Below are 22,923 nucleotides of genomic sequence, written 5' to 3'. Positions count from 1 at the left end.
CAACAAAGAGTTTCGTAAGTCTAAAGAAAGTCACTGTATCATGAGTACAATAGTTATACGTAGTTTTTGTGTAAGACATTATTACATCATCAACGGGAAGCGTTATTGCATCATATGCATGGCTCGCCGTTGCACATTATTTTAGGTGCATTATTACACCATCATCGAGGTGCGTCATTATAATGTCTTTAAGGTGTTAGTCGCACCATATATGAGGGGCACTAGCTCGATCCGTAGTTACGCTGTTATTTAGTTTCCTGGAAAAAAACTTGACCCAGTTTCTTTAGGCAGCTAGTTTGCAAAATTGATATGTTATAGAGTATAGAATTTGATTCATTATTTACACACTAGGGGTTCTACAAAGGTATAGACATTGTTCAAGGAATATAGAACTCTAATGAAATCTTGTTTATCGATCCCAGAAGAAAGCGAGGTAAGAAATCCCTTAGGTTATAGTCTACCATTACAGGTCTTAATTTGGAATATCCTTAGGTTAAGTTATAGTCTACCATTACAGGTCTTAATTTGGAATATCGATTAAGGGTGTTTTTTTAACAAGTACTCTTAAATACAAACCTAAATCTAAAGTTAACCTAACTAGATAAATTATTTTGGTAAATTTTGAGGTGTTAAAACTGCCTTTTTCTCGTGGTGGCCTAAACAATGTTTAGGAATGAGATGTTTAAAATCTAATGTGGGCAGTGACAATATGAGCAAAAATCTAAGTTACCTTCTTTCGAGTGTAAAACATAACTCTGTTAACCGAGGGTTGATTCTTTAAAATAACGAGATTATCACGACAAAACTTCTAGCCTATCACCCTAGAGTCTCCTTCTTTTAATAGCACTCTAATTAGCTTAATCTTAGATTTAAGGTACGAAGCTTGGGATTAAATTGATTAGAAATCTAGCTTGTTACCCTGGAAACACCAATTTGAACCCATCAACGAATATCTCCCTAACATTGCATTGAATCTTATGACGACTTTTTCTTTACCCATAAGTTCAATGTGGTTCTTCCTAGTTGTTAAAGTCATAGCCCTCCTGGAATTTATGCGTTTACAATTAGTTTTAACAAACCAATTGACCAAATTGATTAGTAAATGAAACATGAAGTAAGAACCATCACTATGATATGAAAAACCTATTTAAACATTTATCCTAACGTCCTAAACATTTATCAAATTCATTACAGAAAAAAAGGTACAAGAATTCTACTTCACAAAGCAGATGTCACACACAACAGAAAACTTCATTGAATCAAATCAAATCCACTAGATAAGTGCTTATAACAAGTACAAGATAATGAAGAACACAATGCTTAGGTTTTTTCATCTGAAGGAAATTTTAAAATCCCTCCAACAAAGTCTCTTGTTAATCCATGCAATGGTTATACAATCACTTACATTTATCTCTCAAAATTCTCTCACCAATCTCTAAAGAAAATGTAAAAATCTACATTTTCTACTCTTATTTACGATCTCGTGACCTTTCTGGAGAATTCCATGACTTTATTAGTTACTCCAAAATCGTAGCCACCATGAGACCTTTCTGGAGAATTCCATGACTTTATTAATTACTCCAAAATCGTAGCCACCATGAGTATTTTTGAAGTCTTCTACCACTCTACCGTCATATCCATTTAAATCTCCTCCAATAAAAATTCTTTCTTCAAGAGGTATCATTCGTATTAAGTCTTCTAAGTCATTCAAAAAAATATCTTTAAACTCTGTATCTAAACCTACTTGAGGAGCATAAACACTTATAATATTAAAAATCTTAGTATTAATGATAATCTTAAGGACTATAATTCCATCTCCAACTCTAATAATTTTTACAACATTATCTTTCAAACTCTTATCTTTAATTTCATTTATACCATTTCTAGTGCAACTCTTACCAAAATACTAAAGTTTAAAACCTAAATTATCAATCTTCTTAGCCTTTTATCCAACCCATTTAGTTTCATGACTACATAAGATATTAATTTTCCTATGAATTATAATAACAACTAATTCCATTAATTTACCATTGAGAGTACATATATTTCAATATCCTATCATAATATTAGTTTCATTGGCTTCATGGACCAACTTTTTTATCCGCATTCGTCCGTAATGTGGGAACCCTTGCTTATTTGACACAATACTCGGGGCGCCGGTATAGCTGTCATTGCATACTTTTCATTTTATTCATGCTATACAGCGCGTCGCTTCTACGGGACACCCTAACACTTATACAATGAATTTAATCTAAATTTAGCTAAATTTAATCTAAATTCAAATTTAATAATATTTAGATTTGATAATTTATAAAACTCTTTTTAACTTAAATTTTATTTGAAGCCACACTCATTAAAAAGTTTCCATACAATTTCCTTCATGCATGTTTATTAATAAATAAATATTTAAATAACCGCGCAGCACTGATACGTATTATTGTCGTATCATGTCCTAGAAGTCTACGCACAAAACTTTTAACATATTGTAGATGTGATGAATCGGAACCCTTCATCTCTTTTATAACCAACGGTTTTTATCATACCAGCTCAGCAATCCGCGTTTAATATTTCAACCAATCCAAACTAATTCCTCTCCTATATAAACATTCTCGTGAGTTTCAGCTTCCATCTCCTCCTAGCTCAATTTCTCCTTCCGCTTCAAACCCTAACAGCCCTTTCTCTCTCGATCACTTTCCCAATGGCACCGAAGGCCGAGAAGAAGCTAGCGGAGAAGAAGCCCGCTGCCGAGAAGAAGCCGGCGACTGAGGAGAAAAAGGCGACGGAGGAAAAGAAACCAGTTGCAGAGAAAGCTCCGGCCGAGAAGAAGCCGAAGGCGGAGAAGCGAATTCCCCCCAAAGATAGCGGCGACAAGAAGAAGAAGAAAAAGTCGAAGAAGTCGACGGAGACGTACAAGATCTACATCTTCAAGGTGTTGAAGCAGGTGCACCCTGATATCGGTATCTCAAGCAAGGCGATGAGCATCATGAACTCGTTCATCAACGATATCTTTGAGAAGCTTGCGCAGGAGTCCTCACGCCTTGCTCGATACACTAAGAAGCCAACCATCACTTCCCGCGAGATCCAGACTTCCGTTCGTTTGGTTCTTCCCGGAGAGCTTGCAAAACATGCGGTGTCGGAGGGCACTAAGGCGGTTACCAAGTTCACTAGCTCTTAGATTTAGGATTAGGATGGTTTGCCTTTTGTGGCTTAATTGTGTTTGTGCCTGATTTCTGCGGTTTTATTTCTAATGTGTGTTTACTCTATTTTACTTTCTTTTGTTTGTTATCTTTATTGCATTTGTAGATGGATTCGGCTGCTCGAATTTTCTGCATGGTGCATTGAATTAGGGTTGTATAGATCTCGTGTTTTTCTTCGAAGAAAAATATGAATGTTTCTTTCTTGGTTGAAATATTTATGACTCAATATAAAGACACGCTGGACCAATTTACATGCGTTTTGAAATACGACAGTGGAAGTTACGAATCGCTGACCTAGAAAACACCAGGCCATGGAAATCGTGAAAGAAGCTTGGCGCTTGCACCAGTCAGTCTGAGAAATGAAGCTAGATTTTCTTTTTTAGGTTCTGTTTGGCCATGAATTTAGTTTAAATCTGTTTAAAATATGTAAGATTTGATGTCTGAATTTGCTAAAACAATGAATTAATTGGGGTTCATCAGGATTCTTAGGTGCATATTGAAGTATTCCAAGGTGATTCTCCTTGTTTTAGACAATATTTTGCCTCAATTCCGTCTGATAAATCTATTGTTGTTTTGATCCAAATTGCGATTTTTTCAATCCCATTTTGTTAAAAGATAGTACTTTATGCTGGGAAATTTTCAAAACCAACTATATCATAAATACCTTGCTTTTAATTTGCATCTAGACTAAATATCACAATTTGACATGAAATGCAATTTTGATTTGATGTAAGTGTGTTCGCTTAATAATTTGTCATTTGATTTGTAATTAATTAATTCCCAGATTTATACTTCGTGCAATTTTTTTGCCTACTTGTATTAGGTGCTTTTTATATACAAGCAGGTACGGCCGGCACTCCTTGTTTATTTCTTATCTGATTGTTGACTTGTAAGGAGATATATTAATCTGTTGGATTGCACACTTGTTTTATTTTTTTTTAATATTTTTGGGTCGGTATGTTTCAAGTACATAATATTTTGGGAGCAAATACTCAACTATCAGGCCACTATTTTATTCAATCATTAGTTTTAGACTTTTTTGTAGAGTTTTATCCGTTGTTTTATGCTCCTCTTTGGTTTGGTTGGTCTTCCTCTTGTGTGGTTGTTAATAGTGGCTCTGGTTTTTCTCCTTCAGTTGTTAGCTTGTTTCACCTTGTTTGATCTGTGCTGCTTCTTTTTGGAGCAATGCTGAAGAGTCTCTTATTCGATTTCTACTTTTGTTTAAGTATTCTTCGTGTATGAACAATATTACTCTTGTTTATTTTCTTTTCCTTTTTGTCGTTCCAAGGTTGAGCTAAGATGTCATCAAGCCATGTATTAAATTTCAACTTCATCTTGGAAGAAAAAAATATTAAAATTCGCAGCTTTCTTTTGTTGATCTAAGGCTCCTGTCTCTTGTTGTTCTATCTCTTCTACTCTTCCTTGGCCTCTTGTCTTTTGTGATTGCTGTTCTTGTTCTTTGCTGACCAGAGTTTAAGGTTGCGGCTCCTCGATCTGTTTTGGAGTAAGAAATAGTTGGTTTGCGATTGCTCCTCAAAGGTATGGCTGTTAGCTGCTGTTGGATGCTAATTATGTTGCCATCTATGGTGTTTTGCTTTAAGTTTCTATTTCTTATATCATATTTCTTTGGTTGTTTCATTTTAAGGTTTTGATTTTGTTTGGTTAGTTTTGTTTGTTATTGTCAGGGCTGTGGTCATGTTAGTTGGGGTTGTAATGTGTGTTTGTCAAATTATACTGTTTTTAGTTATTTTTATGCCTAAGATGCTTTATTGTTGTGATCATGAGAAAATTTAATCAATCACACATGTATCTTGTTGTAATTTTTGAATTTGAAATCATTAGAGTTAAATTTAAATAAATTTCTAGTTTTGAGACGTTTTAAATGATGTCAAAAGTAATAACACTTTAAAAGAGATTTTTACTTATCAATCATCGAAAACTTTAAATATAATTGATTAATCACCTAAACTTTAAATTTTATATTTCAACCACCAAAAAAGTCACCCAAAATTTTAAATGAAATAAATTGAAGACTCATTTTTGAAAAGAAAATAATATTTTGGGTGTTTGGAATATAAGTTCGAAGTTTTGGGAGATTGGTATGTAAAAGTTGATAAAATCATGCATTTAAAATGTCATTAAAGTTTCTGAATATTAATTGAATGATCAAATAATTTCTTAGTTTTATATATTCATCATAAAATTGAGTGTCATGGTGAGGGTTATTATTTTATTATGATTTCAGTTTCCATATCATTAGGAGTTTAAAAATAAAATAATTTATTATAATCAAATAAATGAATATTAACCGTTCAGTTGTGTTTAAAATGTATTAATATTTACCAAAATATTTTTTTCCAAAAAATATAGTTTTATTTTGAGGGGAGGAATCATTTTTTTTTTATGGAGGGCAAATTGCTACTTAAATCAAATGTGAGAGGGACTAGGTCAATGAAGAATATAATGATGTTTTAGGCAGGGGAAAAATGATACTTGTAGAGGGACAAAAGATTAAATTGTCTTATCATATAAGTGAAAATTTAATCTCAGAGTTGGTAATTCCTCTCTATATGCTATGTGGGTCCGCATCTTGCTTATTATCTACATCTAAAGTGCCTTGAAACTTAAAATCAACCACTTAGAGAGATGAATGACATCAACTTTATTACACAATAATATTTAAAAATAATATGATGTATTAGTAAATATTTAAGTGTTAATGACGCTATACTAATGAATATATTGTTAATCCATTTGAAGCGTAGAGTATTGTATTGTTTATGAGTGCGTAGAGAGAGAGAGAGAGAGAGAGAGAGAGAGAGAGAGAGGAAACTTACGAAATATATTAATAAACCCTAAATGTATAAAATTTTTATCGGTGATTAGCTATAAAAGTGAGGTTCCTTGAGTTGCAAAATTTTAGAGGAGGGGGGAGAGATAGAGAGAGACCCCCCATTTCATTTTCACTTCTTTTTATACACCCGAGTGAGGTTCCTTGAGTTGCAAAATTTTAGCGGGGGGAGAGATAGAGAGAGGCCCCCCATTTCATTTTCACTTCTTTTTATACACCCGTGATAAAAACTAAAATAATCGATGTGACACATGTCATACTGCTCGACGTCCTTTCTTGATGTCTTGATGAAAATACCGCGTTGTGCTTGTCAGATGTTGTTGGTACAACACACATCCCTGGTGCCTAGGCGAATAGATCGAGTCTTAAATGGTGAACAATGTTTTTAATAATGAATTGATAGATGTTCTTATTAGTCATGATGACTTTCTACAATAGTTGTCATCGCACAGGTGGGTTAAAATATTTTTTTAAGGGCAGTGAATATAATCAGACTAACATATGAGTTTGATTCAACCACTTCGACATATGTGGGCTCGATTCAATCACTTCGGCAGATGAGCTTGATTTAGTCATTTTTGCACGTGGGCTCAATTCAACCACTCTGATAGATATACCCGGTTCAACCACATGGGTAGGTGGACTCGGTTCAACCACTTTAGTAAGTTGGCTCAGTCCAACTACTTTGGTAGGAGAGCTCATTTCAACCACTTCAATATGTGAGTCCAGTTTCACTACTTCGGCATGTGGACTCTATTTAATAAGTTGAGCAAAAAAAATTTTTCGTAAAGCCATATTCACACAAACATAAATAAATAATTTTATATATTGGGGCTTTCCTTCTTTTTGACCATTCAATTCAGTGAATGTATTATTTATGCTTTTAATTTAAGATAAACTTATTAGTCAACTCAATCCCTTGTCATATATGTATGTATGTATGTATAAAATTATATTGTTCAGCCTGCGAGGATGGCTGCGAAAACAATGGCAGTTAATATGAGGAGCGTCGCATTTGTTGCGTCCAACTGAAGTTGGGTGAAGAAAGTCTCTCGTTAATCCAGGCGCCACACAACAAAAACCCTAGTGCAAGCTATCCTCTCCTTTCTCAGGAGATACCGTCCATTTTCAGGTGCACTTCACCGTCATTTCCCTCTTCTTCCCCATTCAGAATGCACCGTGGCGATCTTAGCTGAACCCGCCATCTCTCATTGGAAGCGCTGCGGGTCAACCTTCTTCTGGGATTTGTGGATCTTCGCTGCCTTCTAGTGGCGATCTTATTCCATAGACTCATTCTCTGGGATCATTCTGACTCGCCGTCCTATCCATCGAAGTTGAATTTTTTTTCTTGGTATGCATTTTCCTCTGTTATTGCATATCCCTCGCCATTTTAGATTTTGGATGTTTATTCCGAAATCTTTGATTTCTGCTCTTCTTGAATGCATGCCGGCTTTGTACTTCTTTCTAGACGGAATAGGAATTTTTGGTTTGATCGTCTGGCCGGATGAGCTTGTAGTTGTGGTCATTTTAGTTTAGTATATATGGTCAACTTGTCTCATTAGTAGTTTCTTTACATTGCTTTGATCCAAGAATTATCAATGAAGCTTTTCATCACTGTTTTAAACTGAAATAGTATGTTATCAAGTTCGAATAGGCATATCTTTAAAGAAGAGCTATCCGTCAAGTAGTTATTTGCTTTCGTGATCTTCTTTTGGAACTTGCTTTATGCAGTTAGTTATATGACAACCGGTTCACATTGCTGTATTTTAAATTACAGCAACTTCGTCTTTCAAACAAGATCCTTCGTTAATTTGGGTTTTGAATATTTGGACAACATAAATCTCCAATTATATCTCCCTTGTCATGCCAAGCAGATTTATTTTGTCGTCTATTCCATTTTTGTCCCCCCTGCTGTCTTCTTTACTCTCATCCTATGCATATCAGGGGCCACAACTAGAACTGCTTGTAATTAAAGTCAGTTTCGACAATCATGCACATTGTCCCTTGCTTTAGAGATTTTTTGCCGGTCATTTTAATTTTTCTCGGATTTATCCTTTACTTTCTCTTAAGCTTCATACTTTTTTACTTAAGTTCAAAGCTTTATCAACATTAGTATTAATATATTTATTGGTTAGAGCTTTGTTTGTTGTTTTAGCTTGTGAGGTTTGGTAACGTGCTCTTTCATTTTCAGTTCCTAGGTCTTGACTTTGCCAAACTTCAGGATATGGTCATTGAACTCTAGTTTGTACCTGCAATCAAGAACTGTATGTTTACGCAGGCCGGACGCTTTTCTGATGGAGAAGAGAGTGGTATATGTTAACATTTTTTTTCTATCAGATGTTAGTTCATGTAGCTGGTGAAAATTGGAACACTCTCTCTGACCATATCAAGCAAGCAAAATGATCACTAAGCATGTTTTGTTGACTTATATTTACTTGCTCATTTACATATGTCTCTCATCCGGCGTTATTCTATACAACAAGGTATCATTTTGTACACAGAGCTATGTTTTGATACTTTAACCTTTTCTATTTGCAGCTCAAAAATGTTAATAAGATATATAATGAGATCTTAAAGTATTTATTCTTTTCCATCTTGCAGTGGGTTCTCTCTCCAAAGTATTTCAAGTTCCCCTTTCCTATAACACTTACTATGATTCATATGGGATTTTCTGCTTTAGTAGCTATTATTCTTGTTCGTGTTTTGAAGGTATGTTTCCTTAAATATTTGGCACTTTATTCTCATTGACACTGATCCCTTGGTTTCTGCTCAACTTATTCTCCTAGCTTCTGGTCTTTGTTTGCTTAGCTGTGAGACTAGTCAATTTTTATTCTTAACCACTTCTTGAGATGATCTTGTTAATTTTTTTGCTTAGTATTTTGAGCTTTCCTAAACAAAAAATGGCCTAGTACTAAATTGAGTTGGTTCAAACATACGAATATAACATGTTAGCTGGCCTTGTTGAACTTGGTATTTTTGGCTTGTTTCTTTAGGTTGTTTATCAATCTCTTGTTGATTTTTTTACTATATATATATATATATATATAGAGAGAGAGAGAGAGAGAGAGAGAGAGAGAGAGAGAGAGAGAGAGCAAATGATTCTATTAATAAATGATCATAATCTATCAATTTCAAAATATAATCAATTTCAAATATAATCCCAATCGGTCATTGCCTTCAACCAACATTAAATCTTTATATTTGAATTCTGGGTGTTGCATGGAATTCTAGGAGTTAGAATACAAAGTATAAGATTACTTTTATGATTGTATAATAATCAGATCATGCATGAATGAAGCATACGAGAATACTAATATTTAACATTGGCTTTGCATAACTTCCCTTAAATAAATATAATATAATTCCTTTTTTAGAGTATTGCATCTAGAGCTCTCTTTGGAGTCTCTTTATAACCATGTGATTATTTTTAATAAGCCAAGTTGTATGAATTTTGATCATATAAACTTCTCCAAATACCAATTTTATTTTCCTTAACTCTCTCTCTCTCTCTCTCTCTCTCTTTCTCTCTCTCTGACACACACACACAATTTGGACAAATAATTTGGGTTTTTTTAACTATATATAATTTGGGTATTTTAACTGTTCAAGCTTGTAAGTTGAGTATTTCGAAGGGAATTTCAGTTGATCTAGCAACATAATTTGGGTAGCTTTCACTGAACATTCTTGCTATGAACTTTCATTTTTAAATTGCCTACAATGAATTAATAGAGAGTATCTTATTTATTGTTTATTGATCAACTAGTTAGTATTCAATTATTTATTTGATAGGAATCAAAGGAGTTTTTACAAAGAAATTTGGAAAAAACAAAATATTTTATTCCTTCGATACCAAATCAAAGAAATACCATTCCAAAATACATAAAAGATAAGCACAAAATTTGAGAGATAGGTGATTTCTCCCAAACCCTAACTCTTAACGCCTGTAATTCTTGAGGCAGGCAATCTCTCCCAAATTCGTAAGAGGATTTTTTCAAAAAGAAATTAGGAAAAAATAAATATTTTATTCCGTTGGTACCAAATCAAAGCAATACAACTCCATATACATAAAATATAAGCACATGAAATTCGAGAGACAAGTTATCTCTCCTAAATCTTAGCTCTAACACTTACAATTCGTGAGTTAGGAAGTCTCTCCCAAAACCCTCAAGACTCAAGACAATAATTTCATCATAGCCCTAATCTTAGCATATTAATCCGATTTATACCCCACAATAATAAATAACAAAAGACTAAGCCCATAGGTACCAATCTAACATTACTCGCCTCCCAAAAAGACACACTGTTCTCAAGGTGGAAGAAAGAAAACATCTGCTAGATCTAGTCATATGACTCCCAACGTAGCGTCATTATCTGACAATTCTTTTATTTAATAAAAAAATCGTAGGGACCCTCATTAGTTCGAAATGCGGTCTTGTGCATATCATTTTGCCGTATCCAGAATCTAGTGGTACCTTGAAGTAGGTCAATCTGGGAGAACATCACATCTCTAAACAACTCATTTAGTAGCTCATCGTTCACCACAATCTCTGTAAACTCTCTATCACGTGTCTCTTCCATGCTATGCAACTCGATCAAGAATCCCAACCATGCTTTTCCAATTTACAACACCATAGTCTTGAGAATCACCAAAGTTTTTCACAAACTGGGGTCACCGTGAAACACTGCCATCTTATCTCTCTTTTGAATACCTTGCAGTATCAAAATCAAACCATTATAAACTCTTATGCTCTTTTCAAATTGTTTCGTTTCTATCATTACTTCTAAACCGCCTTCTGATTAGAAGGTTGCCATAGCAAAGGGCATTTGCGCGGTTGGATTCAGCCCTCCATTGGGGTCCCACCCACCCGTGATTTTTTGTTCCATGCCATAATTCTTTGAATCGATCTTCTCCAGCCCCGAATCATACGTTATTCCATTTTGCTTGCTGTCACTAGCTCCAATCGTCCAGATGTCGTGCGATTTCCTCCAGCTGCTACCGCTTGAATCCGGTTATGACTCCTTCACTCAATCTGCCTGCTTTCGTTTGTTCCAGATGTCTGAATGTCGCACTAGTCCTTCCAAGTGTTACCACTCGAGTTCGCTCCTGATTTTGTTACTCTATCCTGCGGGTCTAGATCCGCCTAAGGCAGCGAACATGTCCTGTTTCCTCACAAATCTTTCAAATTGTTGTCGCTTGTGTCCCCTCTAGATGCCATCACTTAATCCCGCGGCGTCTGGCATCGAGTTTGTGTCAAACTCCACGATCTTCTTCATAATTTTTTTTTTCAGGGTGGCAAATCCCCCCTTTATGGACAACAACGGCCTCTCCATGGATTAGAACCGCCCATCCATGGCCGAGAAATGCTCCTCTACATTAAAAAGGATATGGAAATACTCTATTGCAAATATGATATGATTAATCTCTCTCTTTAATTTCTTCTCTAAGGCATCTGCTTTCTTAGCTACCATTACTCACAGAAAGGTTTTGATCACGAAGGAGGAATTCCTTACCCTAAAATTCCATTGTTGGCTTCCTAGGTAGCCTGAATCACGAATGTACTCTGCAACTTGCACGCGGCAATCCTGCGGTTATTGCGCGGAAGGACTGTATGCTGCGATCCTGTAACTTCCCAGCTAGCTCAAATCTCAGTGTTTGCACGACCTGCACTTCCTTGCGTTTGGTATCGGCATCAATGCTTGTATGAGAGTAATTATTGTATTTATAAGATGATCTTTAGTAGGTAATAATATTTGCTTGAGGGTCTCTTTCATCTAATTACTGATGGGAGGATTGCTCAATTTATCGGCGTTGAGGGTCTCTTTCATCTTGCCCTAATTACTGATGGGAGGATTGCTCAATTTATCGGCCTGTCATGGGCTGTTGTTCAAATAATTTATATTATGGCTGGTGAGTCTCTTATGGGAAAATCTAATTTGCAATGTTTTAATTGTCGATCTTATTGAAGTACTGGCTTGATTACTTTTGAGCTAAGTTGATCATTGACAGTGGGTGGATTAATCTTAATTGTTCAACTAATTGACATCACAATTTTCAGAGCTCGGGTAGAATATTGACAATCCAAACCAAATAGTGATTTTTTGTAATGATGAGGATAAGGTACACGAGGATGGTGTGGAATGCTGCCAATATTTTTTAATAGAGATTTTCCATGTGATAGGTTGAATTATATGGTGGTTCGTACTTCTCATCTTAGTCACTATAACCATCAAGGTATGTAGCATGATGATGATGGTGGGCTTTAGCAAAGGGAGGAGTGTTTGGGTTAACAGCTTGACCTCTACCTTCCTCAGGTGGATGTTCATGGGTGGGGTTTGTTTCGAGGTTTCTTTTAAGCAAATTTTATGTTTTTAAGTCTTTCCCTCAACTTTTGATTGGCTTCTTATTGAACTAGGAGGGGGCTCTTCCGTTGGCTCATATTATCCTCATTTACTCAGGTTATAGACTTGATAATGTTGTTCACTTTGAGTTGCTTCTCAAAAATATTAAAAAAAAAATAATTAAGTATAACTTTTATGAGTACTCTTGATGTTGGTGTTTTTAAAGGTCTTTATGATTGAATCTGAGAAATTGGTCAACTATTAAGTTGTACATCTCGTCATTGTGATTGAAATTTGACTGATTATCCCTGAAAATCTGATTAAAAATTATAGAATATAGTAAAAAGTATAAAAAGAGGTGAAAAGATAGGAAATACATAAATTTGATGTAAGCAAATAATTTTCTTTTGGATGATATGTAAATGCAATGAAATTGAAAATACAACTATTCAAGTGAGACTGTGAGTATAGGTTCTAATGAAGTGGTGATTTGAAGTTCTTTAGTTATTTTTGCTGTTGTAGTATATAGAAATAGCATAATTGACGACGAAACGAAAAATATAACGAGAAAAATTTACACCAGAAAAGAACACAGATTTACGTGGTTCGACTAATTGCCTACATCCACGGAGTTGCAGAGGGTTTTACTAATGCTTTCGATAATTACAAGAGAAAACTCTCCTCTCCTCTCCTCTCTCCTCTCTCCTCTCTCTACACCGAAGAAAAAGAAAAAGGTACAAGAGAAAAAACCTATTTCTCTTCTGCCACAAGCCACCAAGAAGAAATCAAAGAAAACAATCTTCTTCTTCCCTCTGCCAAGCACAGAGAAACAATTAAGAGAGAGCACCGTGCGAAAAAACACATTTTTTCTGTCAGAGATTCCTTCTTTAAAGCACGCCAAAGCCCCGGAGAAATGCCTCTCGGATATCTTTCACCTGTAGCAGTTGATCAAACTGAAGAAGAAGAGAGGATTCGCGCGGCTCAAAGAGCGGGAAGGGTCAATTCGCGAAAACGGGAGAGAGAAAGGAGCAGTTCGCGAAAATGGGAGTGGGGGGTTGGGGGCGGTTACGGAAATATTTATTTTTTATTTGTTTTACGGGCTCCACACACTACATTTGCTATGCCACAAAACCTAACAACATGAAGTTCCCGAGGAAACTTGATTTGATATTAAATATGTAGGAGAAATGCAAGTCTAAGTAGTGTAATTTGCATAGAGCCCGTGTTGTTCACTAAAGAGCTAAGAAAAATATTACGAAGTTAATCATTTAAAATTTTGATGATTCAATTAACAAAGAACTACGATCTCTTTTAAATGATTATGTCAACATATCTAAAACTTTTAGACATGTAATATTAAGAAAGATACAACCACCATCACCATCACCACTATGATTTCTTTAAGTGTTTCTTTAAGTGACTATGTCAATAAATCTAAGACTTTTAGACATGTAAGATTAAAAAAGATACAACTTTGTCTCGCTAAGTGTGGTCAACTACATGAATCCTTCTTCTCCGTCGTGTCCCATTGAGTGTCATATTTTCATTTAATTCTAATAAATTATAATCATTTTTAATGCAACATGCCCATGTCTTTTTAGGTGTACGTCTTCCTTTCTCAATATAAATCAAATTTGAAAGATCTACTATCCTATTTGAGTCCTGAGATGGTGGACACATTAGTTTTTTGACAAAGTTTTTTATGTTATTTGTCACTACCTAATGCAACATTTCACTTTTTGCATTTGGGACTTGTGACCTGACAATGGAGTTTAATATTTGCATGAGCTAAGTGTGGATAATTGAAGTCAACCTCCATGAGTAGCTTTTTATTTTATAGATTTACCTCTTCAGAATTCCTTCAATAGGGGCACAGACTCAAACTCAAAAAGTCCTTCGGTTGGTTGGAGAACACAAATAGTAGACCAAAATTGCAATATATTTTTTCATTATTTTTCATCAAATGATAGATTTATATATAACTTGAGGTGAGATGACAGAGGAGCTTTACCCATTGTGCATGAGATTTGTTGTGATCGTAGAATCGATCCAGTGATGTGGGATTTTGCAGGCTCGCAGAAAATCTCGCGATCGCGGGTTATCGAAGAGTGCTGATTGGTTTCTTATTCCAACCCAATTTTCTTTCTTTTTTGATTTTTTCTGTTTCTCTATATTCAATTAGGTTATTTTCAATTAGGGAACATTTGCATATGTCTATTGGGCTATTTGAGTTTTTCAGTTATATTGATTTTATGAAGTGACATGTTTCTCTAGATTTGCTATTCAAAGTGTTGTATATCTTCTTTTTGTAAGCGGTGTATTTATATCTTGCTTAGAATGTGTTGGAATCTCCTCATTACTCGTACCTCTTTGTACCTTTGTTCGATTGCTGCCATTGTTACGAACATCAGCCGATCACACGAATCTACTGTCCCATAGCAAATTTTGTTTTTATCTCCTTCCAAACGCTGCTGAACTTGCATACATCCTTCCTTTGCTATTCTGTAACCTCCTCCCCCCAAAATTCACTCTAAAAATACCTTCTAGAAGCTCTAAAATAATATCATTTGGTATCAAAGTTCGACAAACAACAAATTTTTAGTGATTATCTAAAATTCCAATAAAAGAATTTCCACCATACGCTCAAAATTCAACATTTCTACATCCACCAAAAATTCAGTCGACACCTTTCACCAACACTCTAAACTTTGACCAACATTTTTTATACAACCCTATACCATCGAAACTTTGAACGAGAGAATGAAATAATTCCTCGTAGGAGAAATATGCAAAGAGGTGTCCATGAGCTTACTATGGAGGATATGCAGTGAGAAATTCTTCAAAAGTAATGGAGGCTTGTCAATGGAGAATACGCAGTAGGATATGCTCATTAAACTTCACTACCTGCGCCAGTGAGATTCTTCTATGGAGGAGTACACAATTTAATTTGATCAACTCATACTGAAATATGGGTTTGTGGAACCAAAGGAGCACGCAATAGCGATGTATCTTGAATGACCGAGGTCGTCTATTACGAATGTAGTGTAATTGCAGTTGTATAAGCCCAACCGAGTACAAGAAGTAGTAGAAACATGTTACAAATTCAATCACTCGAGGCTTGACTCGTGAGAATACTCATGTATATGTAGCTCCAACTTTGGTTGTGCCAAGAAAGGATGATTTTTTATTCTATCTGGACTTACTTTGGGATAAATTATTTATTGTAGAGCTGCATGGAATGAGCATGAGTGTAGAGTTTATAGTGATACTGCATCAGACACAAGGTGATGACTTTGTTATGGTGGCGGTTGATCGATTCCAGAAGCCTATAGAGAATAAGAAGAAGCCTTTCCTATTCTAGGAAAATGTAACATGAGCTTTACCCATAGCATGTGGAATTTGCTATGGATAGAGAGATTCCGCATGGGTCCTAGAATCAATCCCGTGTCATGGGATTCCCCGTGGTCGCTGAAAATCCCGCGATCGCTGGTGATCGAAGAGGGCCGCCCGGTTTCCTATTCCATCCCGATTTTCCTTTTTTTTTTAATTTTTCTGTCTCTATTTTTATTTAGGTTATATTCTGTTAGGGAACATTTATATATGTGTATTAAGCTGTTTGAGTTTTTCAGTTTTTCTGATTTTTTGAATTGAGGCGTTTCCTTGGATTTTGCTCTTCATAGTTTTGTATCCTCTCAGTTTTGCAAGTGTTGAGTCTGTATCTTGCTTAGGAATAGGTGGTGGAACCGCCTTGCCACCCATACCTCACCATACCTCCGTTCGACCGCTAACATCAGTCCGGACAGCAGCCGAACTGCACAAGTTTGTTGTCCCATAGCAAGTTTGTTGTTATCTCCTGCCAAATACTGCTGACATCACATATATCCTTCCTTTGCTATTCCACAACCACCTCTCTGCTACTTTCACTCCCAAAATACCTTCTAGGAGTCCTAGAATGGTATCAGGAGGTATATATAGTATGGCCAAGGGAACTCAAACCATAGACAAGGGGGTTTCTGGCGATGGCTGGAAATGGGAGACATAAAGATTTGTGGATTTTGAAGTCTTATTAGGATTTCAAGGGTTTAATAGAATATTTTCCATTTTAATATGCTTAATTAGGGAGAATTCAAGGAGTTTTCATAAAAGAGAGGAGAGAGGAAATTTAAGCCAAGTGGGAGACTGAAAAGGTGGTGGGAGATGCGGTGTCACGATCAAGAGTGGTGTGGATGTCAACCAGTGAGATGGAGGTCAAATGACTGTCCCAGGATGATAAAAATAGGCTCAAATGACCATGATCTTGCTTGGGTTCCACCATCACTAAATACAGAAGGCCCAAATGATTCGAGGCACTAGTACAAACATGATATTTACCCAACAAATACATCACAAGACTTGATAGGATCCAATGACCCATAACACACGAGGGTTAATGATGAAAATACAGCAAAATAGGAGAAAACACATCACATAATATCTTATGTATAGTCAGTTATACGTGTTCTGAGTTGAGAATCTCAGCAAGTTTGTGCGCATTGAATTCTGCTGAATTCTTCTCTGAATTGATGATTAAAATCTTAAAAAGTGGAAGCATCTTTTTTGATCAAGATTGCTCATACGGTTACACATTTTTTTTTTTTTGGTTGCAATTTTTACCATGATATTTTCTGCAGTTAAGACGAGCTCATGTTCTGATATTCCATTGGTTGCACAATATGATATCTTCTATAAACCGTTCAATTTGCATCAAGGAAATTATATTTGTGCTACGCTATATATTGAAAAGTAGGATTTCACTTGTTACTATAAATTTGAATTTATCTTTTCATTTTGATGCTACAGATTGCTGCACCAGTCAATATGACATTTCAGATGTGAGGAAATCGCCCATCGTACATTCCCTGCTGTTTTTTTTTAATTATTATTTTTTTTTATATTTGGATTTTTTGTGCCTTTTGCAGATATGCAACGTGTGTGATACCTATCAGTGCTTTCTTTGCATCCAGCCTATGGTAAGCATATGGAATGGTTTCATGTAAATGTTTATAGAAAGAGTGGTGGATCTTGATTAAAATTAGTTTTTCTTAGTATTGATTAGAATAAGGTTTTAACATGTCAGGTTTGGTAACACTGCATATTTACATATTTCGGTTGCCTTCATTCAAATGCTGAAAGCCCTGAGTAAGTCAATCTTTCTATTGCATTTTACTGTAGTTGTAGACATGGATGACTAGTATTTAAAACAGATTGTCTTGCAGTGCCTGTAGCAACGTTCCTTGTGGCTGTTGTTTGCGGCACAGACAAGTTAAGGTGTGATCTGTTCTTGAATATGCTGCTGGTCAGCGTTGGAGTTGTGATTTCATCCTATGGAGAAATTCATTTCAACATTATTGGGACAGCTTACCAGGTTACTGGTATATTTGCGGAAGCTCTTCGACTGGTCTTAACTCAAGTCCTACTCCAGAAAAAGGGCTTGACTCTAAATCCCATCACTAGCCTTTACTACATTGCACCATGCAGGTACCGTCCAGATTCCAAAAGAGGCTCTATATTAATGTTTTCCTGATTGGATTTATGACTACCTGCCCTACTCGTTATACTTTTTTGAACGAAATGGCAAGAAACTTCACAAATTGCTCCAATAAATCGATCAATGTTGAGGTTTTTTGAGATAAGATTTTGATAATTTTGTTATTACCTTTCCAAAGTTTCAAAAATGTATTTGCTTTTCCTTATCATTTGTTTGAAATTTGTATTTTTAATTAAACCATTAATGCCATGTTGGATTTTGCATTTCATTGCTTTGCCATAGCACATCCAACATGCTCTTAATTTACCTCAATTTTTGATATTACGTTTTTATTATATTTCATTGCTTATTTAAGAGAATGCATTTAACGGCATGAAGTTTAATACATGTTTTGTTGGCAGCGGGTTATCTTATTCTTCGAGGGTTAGGTTAGATTTTTTAGTTTTTGTTTTGTAGATGTCCCCAGATAGTTTGGTTAGGGCTAATCACGATGATAATAGCATTGTAAAGACCCTGCGCCTTTTCCCTTGATTTTATTAATAATGTATCCTGCATGCCATGTTGCATATGACTGGAGGATACCTGTTTGGTTAAATTTTATGCATGTACTTTAGGGTTTAGGGTTAACCTTCTTGGTGTTGGACTCTGATTAAACCTTAAATATATATTTATGATAAATTTCTTTGGGTAGGTATTGAGGAAACTTTTGGTTGACCTTCTTGGCTTTGGACTCTGATTTTTTTTTTTTGCTTTTTCAGTCTAACTTGAGATATGTTACATTATTCGGATCACGTTTTGTTAAATAAATTAATAAAGATGGTTTGAGCACGTTCAACTGGTAGCATATTGTCATCAGGGAGCTATGATTAATAATAATGTACCAATGAGGAATATATAGGCAAATGCTATCTTCATTAAGAATTTTTCAAAACTAGTTTCTGTTCGCTGTAATAAATGGCTCTCAAATTTATTTATAAAGTCTAATCTTGATAGTTATTTTGTAAGATAACAATGTTGCTGATTAATACACTTTCTCCTTTTATCTGAAATCAATTTTTTGATCTGCTCTCTTAATGATAAGCAAATTGTTATATTTTCATATTTGACTTTAAGATGCTTATGAAATATTAATTCGTGCCTTTTTTTATTCTAATTTTCCTTGGGGATTTTGAATCTTGATTTGATGGATCTCCTGCTTCTTTATTTTGGTTGTGTTTTGTATATCTTCTATCCTAGCAGGCGGGGCCTTTTTTTTAAAAAAAAACTTATTCTCACATGAAAGCCTTCAAAGAATAAATTTTAAGCCTGTGAAGCACAAAGAATATTTTATTCATGAATCGAAAGTTCTAAGTTTGGTTTATTTATTTATTTATTTATTTATTTATGTTTTGGTGGTAGAGGAATAAGTTAGCATTAACAATTTTACTGTAACAGTTATTGAAACATGAAACCTAGCACACTTCTCATTCTGAATTTTCATATTATTTTGTAGTTCAGTCAGATAATATGTGGAGAAGGGCACCCTTTCTCTTTCTTTATTTCAAAATTTTCTTGTGCCTTATTTCTTTCTGTATCTAATTTGCTTTATAAACTTCCTCACTATTGCTTGCACTTGCATTAACTAATTCCATCAATCTCCTGTTTTTTTTACTTAAAAATATAATATTTGAAATCTAGCCAGTGTCTTAAAGAAAATCTAATTTGTCTCCCTATTTATGCAGTTTTGTATTTTTGTTTGTTCCCTGGTATTTTTTGGAGAAACAGGGAATGGAGCTTTCACAGATACAATTTAATTTCTGGATATTTTTCACAAATGCACTTTGTGCATTCGCTTTGAATTTCTCCATATTTCTAGTAATTGGTAGAACTGGAGCTGTCACAATCCGAGTAGCAGGAGTTCTGAAAGATTGGATATTAATCGCTCTTTCTACAGTTGTGTTTCCGGAATCTACTATCACTGGTCTCAATATTATTGGCTATGCTGTGGGTAATATGCTTATACTTTTATTTGCTCAACTATACATCAAATATTGACAAGACGGAGCAACTCATTTATGTGATTACTTTTTCCCAGCCCTTTCCGGCGTTCTGATATATAACTATTTGAAAGTGAAAGATGTTGCAGCATCCAATCAACTTCCCGCAGAAAATATCCCCGAAAGAGCAACAAAGGTAAAGTATTGCATCATTATTCTAAATAATTTTAGCTAATTGGTTTGCATTCAATTTGAAACCTTAAATCTCTTTATTTTGCACTTTGATTCCCTTTTGTGAATTATTTTGGTGTCGGTCAAAATTATACTAAACAGCTTCAGCGTTTAAAACCTCAATTTCCTTTTCATTTTGATTTTTTTATTTTTTATAACTCAGAAACTAGTGAAAAGAGAAAGTTCAAAACAGATGTTGACAAACGATTAAACAAGCAAATGGAAATGCTTTTTATCCAGTAGGCCTTCATTAAATAAGGGCAGATTGAAAGCTAGCATTATCATTAATTCCTATTAAAAGAACATGCGTATCCAAATTGTTCCAAGGTAATAAGGCCTGCCTATTAGATCGACAAATGCCATCTCATTGTTCTAAAATCTCTCCCTCTCACTTGCGAGTCTTTTGACCTTAAATCTCTATTGTATGAACTAATATCTTACAATTTAAATTCTATCATCAACAATCACAACTTTCATAGTTCAATCAATTCTGGGATGGATTAAGATATTTTCTTCAACGTTAGTATATCTTACTTATTTTATGTTCTCCACTCTGCTTGATTCTTATAGCATATTTATTGGTGTATAATATTGGGGTTAAAATGCAAGAATCATACAAAATTTTTTTGCGATAACTGAAAGTGATTCTTGAAGAGCGAGTCATTTGTGTATAATCTTTGGATGTCAGAACACGAGAATTATGCAAAACGTTTTAATCAGAATTCAGATCTGATATTTTCAGTAGAAATGGGTAAATGTAAGCTTGGCATTTTCTCGTCTAACACGTGTATTTCCTATGGCTTTGTGAATTGTGGTTTAAGATATTTGCAATCAAACTTAATAAAATATATGAAGAGGAAAATTGATTTGAATTTTATATTTCATAGAGGACCATGCACGTTTCTTTTCTTGGTAAGGTAGGCGTTTCGACCTGGCTCTATAGGTTTCTATACTTTATTTTAACTAGCGTGCACCATATTTGAGCAGAGTCACACTTATTTATTCTTAAAAAATTTAGTGCATATTGGGTAATTTTTAGCATAAAAACTACTAACTATGAAGTGATTACATTTCAATATTTCTCGGATAGATTAGCTTTGTTTCTATAGATGCATATTTATATAAGGGAAGATATCTTCAGCTTGCAAGCATTGAATAAAACCAAAATTTGATAGTGAACTGCGCCCATGGTCCATGGATTGTAGACTTGGGTCGATAGCTTGCAATCTCACTGATTGCAGGGATCATCAACACTGCTCCTCAAGATTTAGAGTAAATATTTTTCACACCTAATTTGTTGGTGATATTAAATTACAGAGAGCTTGATAGTCAATTGCTTATGTGTTTGGACATATTTATGATATATTTCAGTTCATCTTCTAGTTTTTTTTTGATGAAGTGCTAATCAATTTCTACATGTTTAGTTTTCATGTTGGCTTGGGTTAGGTGCGATATCGTTGGCTTATTTTTTGTTTGGGTACAGATTCATTGGATCTAAAACAGTTGATTTTTTGGGCATTTCTTTCAAATGTAGCTTCAAACACTTTTTTGGTGATTGCTAACATCTCCCTGCCTATACAATTAATTAGATTTTCACTTAGGAAAGTGTAGGTAGTAGATTTTCAGTTTGACAAATATCGGCCAATCAACATCTGGTTATGCTTGTAAGCCTTTGCTATGTAACAATGCCTTTTTTATCTACTTTTGTATGCACTACTTGAGGTTGGATATATGCCAATGATAGCGCACAAGTCTCTTCCTAATCAATTCTGTAAGCGAGTGTAACTTTTTGCAACGAATCCAGAGTTATACTTTTTGATTGCATTGTATTGAACCATATATATTTGTTCTCTTGTGTGTTCTGATGATTATTTGTTCACATATTTTGCAGGATTGGAAGTCGGACAAATGATCATCATCTGGCATATTAAACAAATGATGATAACAATAAGAATAACATCATCTTAGGGATCCGCCTCCGCCTCCGCTTTGGAGATTGCTTCTTATAAATTCTTTTGCTTCTTTTGGCGTCGAAAGTTCTCAATTTTCTTTTGGCGTCCTGATTTTTGGCATCTTTGACGCTGCCCTCTATTGTCTGATTGTTTTGAATTCACTAAACATATTAGTTCATAATACCAAATACAATAGGGAATCAGCTGACCACATACTTCACCTCTTCGATCAAATAAATGCGTTCTTTGTTGCAGCTTAAACTCAAACCAACAATTGGAATGAAAATTTAAGTTCCGAGTATGATTTAAATTTATTTTGTTTGTTTTGATGCGAATATTTTGACAACATTGAAAGTTAGATTTAGTATATAATTATTTTAAAAATTGAATTTTCTTTTAGTTTTTTTTTTTTAGTAAAATAGAAATATAAAAAATATAAAATTAATGAAAGGTTGAATCAGAATCTTATTTTTATCAAAGTAATGATAATATAAAATGAATTTAATAGGAGAATGGTAAGACTTGATGAATTAATTGAAGCTTGAAAAGAACATCAAAATTAAGTTTTAAAAAGTTAGTTTCGTCAACATTAATTTAATAAAATTCAATTCGATGAAAGTCACTTTCAAAACTTAAAACCTGCAAGGCAAGTCAACTTAGCCCTTTATGAATATCGTTTTTGGGAGGACAAATTTATGATGTATAAATGTTAGAAAGTTATATGATCATTTAATAAAATGAATAAATTGAAAATTTAATTATTTGGTGCATGTTGTCGATTAAATAATTAAAGGTTTCCATTTAAATTAGCCAAAAGTAAGTAAAATAAAAGGAGAAATGCTTTGGCAAC

At 34.6% G+C, this 22,923-nt stretch overlaps 2 protein-coding genes across 2 annotated transcripts; both read left to right on the top strand.

Annotated features, from left to right (window-relative positions):
* The first annotated feature begins 2,617 nt into the window (after window positions 1-2,617).
* Window positions 2,618-3,409, top strand: LOC110022930 (histone H2B.4-like). The gene has a single exon (XM_020722096.1). It carries the CDS (start codon window positions 2,699-2,701, stop codon window positions 3,173-3,175), a length of 477 nt encoding a protein of 158 aa, XP_020577755.1. The 5' UTR covers window positions 2,618-2,698; the 3' UTR covers window positions 3,176-3,409.
* A 3,538-nt stretch (window positions 3,410-6,947) lies between these two features.
* On the top strand, window positions 6,948-22,362 carry LOC110022871 (probable sugar phosphate/phosphate translocator At3g17430). Its single transcript, XM_020721999.1, has 10 exons — window positions 6,948-7,399; window positions 8,240-8,531; window positions 8,650-8,757; window positions 17,227-17,258; window positions 17,346-17,396; window positions 17,504-17,565; window positions 17,643-17,904; window positions 19,636-19,901; window positions 19,989-20,086; window positions 22,013-22,362. Exons 2-10 carry the CDS (start codon window positions 8,448-8,450, stop codon window positions 22,031-22,033), a joined length of 984 nt encoding a protein of 327 aa, XP_020577658.1. The 5' UTR covers window positions 6,948-7,399; window positions 8,240-8,447; the 3' UTR covers window positions 22,034-22,362.
* Window positions 22,363-22,923: the final 561 nt, after the last annotated feature.

This window comes from Phalaenopsis equestris, unplaced genomic scaffold (assembly GCF_001263595.1).
Source record: "Phalaenopsis equestris unplaced genomic scaffold, ASM126359v1 Scaffold000203, whole genome shotgun sequence".
Lineage (NCBI taxonomy): Eukaryota > Viridiplantae > Streptophyta > Magnoliopsida > Asparagales > Orchidaceae > Phalaenopsis > Phalaenopsis equestris.
The sequence above is the reverse complement of the archived record's forward strand: the minus strand, read 5'-3'. Positions and strand labels throughout refer to the sequence as shown.